The following is a 10,019-nucleotide window of genomic DNA, read 5'->3' on the forward strand; positions in this document are numbered from 1 at the left end:
TAGCAGCGGGGGGGGGGGAGGAGAGGAGAGGGGCGAGTAAAGAGCCTGTTTTCTGAAAAGGGAGGATTCCCTGGATTAGAAAGTGTCACCATGAGAATAAATGTAGTGGAGACAGAGGAAATGAGAAAAGAAAACTGCTTGATTGCAAGTGACAGAGTGGGAAGAGGTATAGTCTAAGTAAATGTGGGAGTCAGTGAATTTATAGAAGATGTTAGAGGATAATCTGCCTCCTGGGATGCAGATAGAGAGATCAAGAAAGGGGATAGAGATATCAGAAGTGGGCCTAGTGAGTTTGAGGGCACGGTAAAAGCAAATGGCAAAGTTGATGAAATTGATGAGCTTAGTACAGGTGCAGGAAATGGCTTCAACAAAGTCATCAATGTAGTGCAGAAAGTTGGGGAGCTTTGTAACATGGATAGCTCCACAAAGCCAATGAAAAGACAGACAGTACAGGGGCCCGTGCAAGTGCCCACCGTCTGCAGAAAGTGGGAGAAGCTGAATGAGAAGTTGTTGAGGCTAAGCCACAGTTGTGCCACACGAAGAAGGATGGCGTACTTTATGTACATACAAAGTCATTGTATATAAGCTAAACTTACGACGGGTGATTGATAAGTTTGTGGCCTAAGGTAGAAGGAGTCAATTTTAGAAAACCTAGCACATTTATTTTTCAACATAGTCCTCTCCTAGATGTACAAGCTTAGTCCAGTGGTCGTGGAGCATACAGATCCCTTCTTTGTAGAAGTGGTCTACAGCAGAGGTGATTGATAAGTTCGTGGCCTTGGGTAGGAGATGAGTTATTAACTTGAAACTTTCTGCATTATCACTCAAAGAGTTGAACTGCACGTGCATGTAACGAGAGTGTCTTGGACCTCCAAGTGGTCCACAGCAGGGGTGATTGATAAGTTTGTGGCCTAAGGTAGAAGGAGATGAGTTATACAGCTGTCATTACATGCACGTGCAGTTCAACTCTGAGTGAAGATGCAGAAAGTCTGAAGTTACTAACATCTTCTTCTACCTCAGGTCACGAACTTATCAATCACCCCTGCTGTGGACCACTTCTGGAGGTCCAAGACGCCGACTCCTACACTAAGTGTGTAAATGCAGGAAAAATAAATGTGTTAGGCTTTCTAAAATTGACTCCTTCTACCTTAGGCCACGAACTTATCAATCACCTCTCATATGTATTTATAGTTTTTGTGTTTTTTTTAAAATGTTGCAGCAAGTAGCACAATCATTTTGTTCTTCACACTTGTGCACTGAAGAATGACAATAAACCACCTTGAATCTTAAACTGCTTGGGTCTGCTATCCAGAAGAAAATGGAGAGCCCTTCCTTTTGGGGGACATGTGTACAGACTGGATATCTATGGTGAAAATGAGGTAGTTGGGGTAAGGGAACTGAAAGTTGTTCAAGTGGTAGAGAGCATTCAAAGCAAAACAAGTGTTAGTGGGAAAGAACTGAACCAATGGGAGTTGAGACAGGCTTGGTAGAGCAGGAGCAGGTAGAAACAATGGGCCTAGTGGGGCAGTTTCCACTTCAAATCAGGAGCAAGTCATTTATGACAAATCACAGAAATACAGTATTCTATTGTCTTGTTATAATATTCCATTTGCTATTCTGGATTGCATAACAAAAGATTGACTCCTAAGAGATTGCTGCAATCATGTTGAACAATACCCAACAATAAGCAGCAAAATATGCTACTTACTTGTCATTTGACACATCGTAAAAAGTCCTGTTGACACAGCCTGCACATAACAAGGAAGAAACGTCCAGGTATGTAAAGATGTGCAGTAGAACTTCCCATGGTAAGCTAGAAAGAATATTCAGATTGTTATGTTGCAGCTTGAAAAGCAATATTTAATACCATTTTAGCTGGTTCATTTACTGGACCTGAAAACATACTACACAGTCAAAAAAAAAAGACAATGAAACAAAAGCTCTCATTTGCTTTGATAAAAGGAGATATTCTGCAATTTTAAAATGTGTTCTCAGACATGTACAGTACAAAAGTACCACTTAATGGATATTCATTCTAAAATAAAAAACATTCACAGCAATTCACATTGGAAAGATGCTTCAAACACATTTTTAAGGCCAATTACACAAGGTTCCTGCAATATTTGCACAATTTTATCCCATTAGGTAACCAAAATAAATAAGTAAATAGTGTTTCATTATTCCCAAAACCTATGCACTCACTTTCAATGACTCTTCCTCTTATGTTCTTGTTTTTTTTTCCTTGTTTATTTATTTATTTTGGTATTTCTTTCTTTTTGTATTTGTACAGTTTGCTGACTTTTGCACATTGGATGTTTGTCCATCTTGCGTGCACTTTTTCATTGATTCTATTGTGTTTCTTCGTATTTACTGCAAATGCCCGCAAGAAAATGAATCTCAGGGTAGCATATGGTGACACTTATGCACTTTGATAATTAATTCAAAGTAAATTTAAGGGCATATATTTACGTAAGCAGACTAATTAATAGAATTTATATTCATACAATAAATTAATTGAAGAATAAAGTCATATTTATAAGGTACTGTAATTACTAAGGGATTGTCCAGTTAAGTTAATTTTGGAGTCCTGTGCTATAAAATCAGTAAAACACAAACTTATGAATATGACATACCATCCACTTAACTTGGTCTGTTGCTTTTATTTTGTTAATTGAATAATAATAATGGCCAAAATCCAGCTAAGCTGATTTAATGTTTACAATCTATCAATCAGGTTTGATTCGGAGTTTAAATCCCACCTGATTAGAGCAATGCAATATGTCTTCAATATAACACAGCACAAGATTGTTGAAAGCACTTCATTTCAGATGAAAATTCTTCTATTTGGGTGAAAATACAGAATCTCATTGCAGCTAATTAAAGTGGGTTTAAATAGAGAGAAATGTAGTATTTTGACTGAATAACCTTAATGATTTAAAGAGATCAGGGAGCTCCCAATCACACAAGTTTTCACTTCGAACTGGTTTCTTCAGTGGGCTGTCTAGAGGAGCCCAATGTCAAGCTCATTAAACCATGAATAACTACATGCAAATAGCAGAATTTGCTTCCTTTCTTTATTCAAATTGCTAGACTTCCTTTAATTTTTCCACTGAGATCTAAAAAAACAATAAGCTCTGCACTATAAATTTTATCAATCTACCAAACCATTCATTAATACAAAAATATTTCTGAAGAAATAAACGTCCCTTTTTCAAACTTGAATGGTGATGCACTCGCTAACCTGAGGCACAAACAATGCCTGTAAACGGTTAGAACTCTTCGCTGCCACAATGGTCCTCCTAAAGGCAAAGCAGCATAGTACACAGGTCATATGAACAGATCTACTTTCCAAGATTTTTAATAAGCAGTGTCAGATCACTGCTGCCAGAATCTTGCTAGATCCCACAGCTTACACTCAAGAAACATTCTTAAGGCAAACTGCAGGGCGTATATTTTATTTGACAAACCATGTGCATAAAGTATGTGGTTATATTATTGGGGTGACAACTATATTAGTTTGAAGTGTTTTTTTCTACCATTTATGATAACAGCAAAATAATTCTGATCAGCATAGCAAAAATTCCTGTTTATCCAAAATTACCCACAATATCTTAATGAAATATCTAATACCAAACAGAATAATATAATATCTCATAGCAAAATAATCCAGTTTGAAAATCCCAAATTGCAAAAAAAGCTTAATGGAAAATCGAGGCTAATGGAGGCAGACATGGAGGAGCTTCTGCTGTACTTTAAATCAACGACCTTCTGCCCTTTCATGGGGATGTTTTAAAGAAAAATCAGGGTGTTTCCCAGTGTTCTAGGCACTATTCATAAACTTCACTAAACCCCAAGCAATATTGTTGGCTTCAGAAGGAGTCGTGGACCACACGACCCAATTTACATCAGTGGTGCGCAAGTGGAACAGGTCAAAAGCTTTAAGTTCCTTGGGGTCAACATCACAAATGACCTGACTTGGTCCAAGCAAGCAGAGTTCACTGCCAAGAAGGCCCACCAGCACCTTTACTTCCTGAGAAAACTAAAGAAATTTGGCCTGTCCCCTAAAATCCTCACTAATTTTTATAGATGCACCATAGAAAGCATTCTTCTAGGGTGCATCACAACCTGGTATGGAAGTTGTCCTGTCCAAGACCAAAAGAAGCTGCAGAAGATTATGAACACAGCACAGCACATCACACAAACCAATCTTCCATCCGTGGACTCACTTTACACCGCACGCTGTCAGAGCAGTGCTGCCAGGATAATCAAGGACACAACCCACCCAGCCAGCAGACTTTTCATCCCTCTTCCCTCTGGGAGAAGGATCAGGAGCTTGAAGACTCGTACGGCCAGATTTGGGAAAAGCTTCTTTCCGACTGTGATAAGACTGCTGAACGGATCCTGACCCGGATCTGGGCCGTAAGCTCCAAATATCCAGACCTGCCTCTCGGTTTTTTTTGCACTACCTTACTTCCCATTTTTCTATTTTCTATTTATGATTTATAATTTAAATTTTTAATATTTACTAATTTTAACTTTTTAATATTTTTAATATTTAATAATTGTAATCCAGGGAGTCTGAAGCGCAGAATCAAATATCACTGTGATGATTGTATGTTCTAGTACCAATTGTTTGGTGACAATAAAGTATAAAGTATTAACTTGTCATTATCACACTGCTGTTCTGTGTATATAGTACCCACAACTATAAAATGTATTCAGCCCCACAACTATTTTCACATTTCACTGTTTCGTTTTCTAAATGCAAAATATATTAAAATGGGATTTTGAGCTAATCGACAAACATTGTGTATCATGTCAAATTAAAAGAAAAATTCCAAAACAATTCACTAAAAATTAAAAATCCAAAATTGCGAGGCTGGAAAAGTATTCACCCCGTTTGTAATTGCTATGTTAACTATCCACAGGTGCAATTCTATACATTACCTTATCAACTCACCCAATTTGTTGGTGTAGGAGGATCACCTGTTTTCAATGAATTCATAAGAATACTTCCCCCCCCCCAATATGGTCTGGCGGTATGGTAGATTTTTCAACAGACCAAACGAAAATGAAGACAAAAGAACATTCAAGACGTCAGGGAAATAGTAATAGAGAAGCACAAATCTGTGGAAGGGTACAAGACTATCTCAAGACCGTACCTCGGAGCTCAGTGCAGTCCATTGTAAAACCACAGTGACACTGCCTAGGTCAGGCCGCCCCACTAAACTTAGTAGCTGGAGAAGAATACCACTTGTAAGAGGCTACTGTGATGCCAACAGTCACTCTGAGTCAACTGCAGAAGTCAGTGGCTGCAAATGGAGATGAAGCTCATGGCTCCATAATCTCCAAGGCCTTGCACAAAATGGGTATTTATGGAAAAGTCGCAAGGAAGAAGCCCTAGCTAAAAAAAAGTATATTTTTATCTGTAAAGCCTTTACAAATTGCCACTTACAAGATACTGTAAAGATGTGGAAGAAGGTCTTGTGGTTGTATCAGACTAAAGTGGAATGTTTTAGCCTCAACACTAAGTGTTACGTGTGGGATAAATCTAATGCAGTGCATCAGCCACATGATACCATCCCTACTATAGTACGATGGAGATACCATCACGCTATGGGGATGCTTTTCAGCAGCTGGGACTGGAAATCTGGTCAGGATTAACGTGAAGATGAATGCTGCTAAATACAGAGAGATAAAAAAACTGCTAGCCTTTGTCAGAAGGTTTACACTGGGAAGGAAGTTAGCCTTTCAGCTGAATAACGACCAAAAGCACACAGCCAGAGGCACCATGGTGTGGCTTCAAATGAAGAAAACTGATATCCTTGAGTGGCCCAGTCAGAGTCCTGACATTAACTCCATCAACCATCTCTGGCAAAACCTCAAGACTACTGTCCACCATCACTCCCCAACTAACCTGGCACAGCTTGAGCAATTTTGCAAGGAGGAATGGGCAAATCTTGCTCCATTACATTGTGCAAAACTAATAGAGACTTATCCAAAAAGAATACTGGCTGTAATAGATGCAAGAGGAGGTTCAACCAAGTACTGAACAAAAGGGGATGAACACTTCTGAACTGCTGACATTTCAGGTTTTGAATTTTTAGTTTTTCATGTTATACAATTTTACTGTTTTTCGGATCTACATTAAAAAAAAGGAGCATGTGATTCACAATTTCTCAGTTAAATTGATCAAAATCGCTGGTTGTCATACTCATTTGTGTAAACAAAGGGCTGGAGGCTAAATACTTTTACAAGCTATATTTCCCAGTGTGACTACACTTAAAAAGCATTTTTATTGTAAAATGGTCATGTAATGCAAATTGAGAAAGGTGCCACGTAAAACCAAGAATTTTTTTAAATTATGCTGTACCCAAATGCATCTTTACTCATTAGACCTTCCCTGGTTTCATAAATTCTGCCGAACAAGTGGCAAAAACATGATGCAAAGATTTAGGTAATCCTCTTACATTGTTTTTTTTGAAAAAGATCAGACAGAAATTACGTTTTCTTAATTTTAAGATCTTTAGGTAATTACAGTATCTACCTGGAGTGGTTGGACAAATTCTGGCAAGATCCTATCAGTGTTACTTGGCTTGTCCTTCACTAACTATATTTAGGCTTAATATTCACTTGTGAAATAGAAAACTGTAAGACATAGAACAGATTAGGCCATTCAGCCCATCGAGTCAGCTCCATCATTCAATCGTAGCTGATTATTACCTCTCAACCCCTTTCTGCTACCACCACCCCATAACCTTTGGCACCCTTACTGATCAAGAACTCATCAACCTCGCTTTAAATATAACATATGACTTTGTCTTCACAGCTGTCTGTGGCAATAAATTCCTTAGATTCACCAGTCTCTGGCTAAAGAAATTCCTCTTCATCTCTATTCTAAAGGAACGTCCCTCTATTCTGAGGTACTGCACTTTGGCCCTAGACTCTGCCACTAATGGAAACAACTTCTCCACGTCTACTCTATCCAGCCCTTTCAATCTTTGATAAGTTTCAATGAGACCTCCTCCCCAGCATTCTTCTAAACTCCAGCAAGAAACAGTATTGTGTACAGCTCTGGTCACCAAATTATAGGAAAAATGTCAACAAAATTGACAGAGTACAGAGAAGATTTACTAGAATGTTGCCTGGGTTTCATCTCTTAAGTTACAGAGAAAAGTTGAACAAGCTGGGTCTTTATTCTTTGGAACGTAAAAGGTTGAGGGGGGACTTGATAGAGGTATTTAAAATTATGAGGGGGATAGATAGAGTTGACGTGGATAGGCTTTTTCCATTAAGAGTGAGGGAGATTCAAACAAGAGGACAGGAGTTGAGAGTTAAAGGGCAAAAGTTTAGGAGTAACATGAGGGGCAACTTCTTTACTCAAAGAGTGGTAGCTGTGTGGAACCAGCTTCCAGCAGAAGTGGTTGAGGTAGGTTCGATGTTGTCATTTGAAGTTAAATTGGACAGCTATATGGACAGGAAAGGAATGGAGGGTTATGGGCTGAGTGCAGGTCGGTGGGACTAGGTGAGAGTAAGAGTTCGGCACGGACTAGAAGGGCCGAGATGGCCTGTTTCCGTGCTGTAACTGTTATATGGGCCAGAGCCATCAAAGACTCACATTAACCCTTTCATTCCCAGAATAATTCTCATAAATTCCCCAGAACCCCTCAATACCAACACAGCCTTTTTTAGATCTGGGGCCCAAAACTGTTCATAATATTCAAACTGTAATCTGACCAATGCCTTACAAAGCCTCAGTATTACATACTTGCTTTTATATTCTAGTTCTTCGAAATTAGTGCTAAAATTGTATTTGCCTTCCTTGGTATCGACTCAATCTGCAAGTTAATTTCCTGCACTAGGACTTACAGGTCCTTTTGCACTTCCAACTTCTGAATTTACTTCCTGGTTAGAAAATAGTTCATGCCTTATTCCTTCAGCCAAAGTGCATGACCATACACTTTCCTACACTCTATTCCATCTGCCACTTCCTTTGCCCATTCTCCCAATTTGTCCAAGTCCTTCTGCAGGCTCCCTGCTTCCTCAACGCTATCTGCCCATTCACCTACCTGGCCACAAAGCCAACAATTTTGTCATCCAGATCATTAACACATAACATGGGGGCAAAAAAACAACACAGAGCCTATAGGACACCATTAGTCACTGGCAGTCAACCAGAAAGCCCTGCTTTATACCCAGGTTTTGCCTTCCGCCAGTCAGCTAATCCATGATTGCATCTTTCCTGGAATACCAAGGACTGACTAAAAACAATTTATTGGCTCTGACATAGATTGATCCAATCAAAATGCAACTATTTATCCTTGGATAGCATACGTTTGTATTTGGCAGATAAAAGTGAAGAAAATATTATTATACAAGTGGATCTCAATTTGAGTAAATCCAACCTTCCTTAAAGTGGGCAAGTCCATCTAATAAAAAAATGAAGATAGATGCATTGAATTTGCACTACAATATGCCCATTTTTAAATATTATTATGAATAGTTATCCTGGGATGATGTCTTGAATTTAGAATTAGTTTTTTGCATTTATAACAGTAATGCTGTAATAACTTTACAATCCAAAGTACTGTATCGTTAAAGGTTATAAATAACTATTTATTTCAATCAGTAGAAAGTTCATTACCAATGATTATGATGAGAGATTCTTTAATAGGTATTTTGAGTAAATTTTGTTAACTAGAAAGATGCAGTTAACATGTGTACTGTACAGATAGGTATATCAAAACTCAAAATGTGATGAACACTCAGATTTCTGACTGCCCTCATTGCTACCCTCGACCATTAGGCTCTATAAAGAGTCAACCTATACCAAGGGAAGTGATTACTCCCTCCTATTAGACTGATTGTGGTAACTTTTTTTATTATTATTTCTATTCTTCTTCTAGTATTTAAATCTGTGCATTTGCAATGCTACTGTGACCCTGTAATTTCCTTTGGGATCAATAATGTATCGATCTACGAAGACAGTCCTCTTTATTCTAAATAGTCAAAATTGGAAAAAAAACTTCAAAATCCTCTTCAAAAAACTTATTAAACATGTATAATTAATTCGGTATTTTCAATGAATGATGAAATAGTGTGGTGCGTGGCACAGTTCCTCCCAAATTTCTCCCGAACAGTAATAATTCAGATTAAGCAAACAACATCGCTGAAATCGCTCGTGCATCCTAATTCCAAAGGGGAAAACGCTTCAAGGAATATGTACTTTCCTAATCTCTTTTTACCAACCTCTCAATGGTGGTCAGACTTGCAGATCTCAATTTACCACTTTCTGTTCCATGGCAGGACCTTGAAGGTAGACTCGGGGCCCATTTTTGTCCAAAACTGAAACATTACAACATTAAGTAATTGCGGCGAAGTACAAGTTTCCTTAAAAATGAAAACTTTCATAATTTTCTAGCGTGCAAAACTTCCAGTGAGTGCATCTAAATCACCCTACTTCATGCAATCGTTATAAATCTGTCACTGCACTAAAGCAAACACTGTAAATTCATCTCTAAATTCAGTTGATCAGTGCAGAAGGGAGCAAGTTATCAGAAGAGCGGAAAATTGTAGTGAATGCTGATCACTAACAGAACACACGGCAGTCTCTGGGAAGCGGTTTAACAAGGGGTGGGTGGGGTGAGGACTTTAATAAACGTCCCACTGCTGCGTTGCATGACAACAGCGCAGTGTGAAACAGGACTCTTCACCTGGAGCACTTAGGCCGCCAAGCCTGGAGGGCCGTCACCGTGCAGCGACGGCTGGACAGCTCCGGGCTCCCGAACCGGGCAGAAGCAGAGACGACCAGAAGCGCGGAACCCCGCTCCGCCCCCGCCCGGGCGCCGCCATCGCCGCCGCTTGTTGCCATGGAAACCGACGGGAATGTTCACGCACAGCCCCCAACGGACCAGGTGGCAAAAAGGCGGCCTGGGTTGAAACCGGACGCCGCCTGATAGTGAGGGGTAAAAGCCCGGTGAGGAGAAACCGAGCCGCCTGGCTGTTCGATCTCCGCGGGT

General features: G+C 39.4%; 1 protein-coding gene across 2 annotated transcripts in view; it reads right to left on the bottom strand.

Annotated features, from left to right (window-relative positions):
• fbxo15 (F-box protein 15) overlaps positions 1 to 10,019 on the bottom strand; it is a 45,869-nt gene extending 35,850 nt beyond the window's left edge. For both annotated transcript variants that reach the window (XM_072274006.1, XM_072273916.1), the window contains exons 1-3: positions 9,714 to 10,019; positions 9,250 to 9,345; positions 1,709 to 1,813 (exon numbers count right to left, since the gene is read on the bottom strand). In XM_072274006.1, coding sequence (XP_072130107.1) covers positions 1,709 to 1,813; positions 9,250 to 9,345; positions 9,714 to 9,871 — 359 coding nt within the window. In that variant the 5' untranslated portion in view covers positions 9,872 to 10,019. The remainder of the gene's footprint in view (positions 1 to 1,708; positions 1,814 to 9,249; positions 9,346 to 9,713) is intronic.

Source organism: Mobula birostris, chromosome 1, assembly GCF_030028105.1.
Source record: "Mobula birostris isolate sMobBir1 chromosome 1, sMobBir1.hap1, whole genome shotgun sequence".
Lineage (NCBI taxonomy): Eukaryota > Metazoa > Chordata > Chondrichthyes > Myliobatiformes > Myliobatidae > Mobula > Mobula birostris.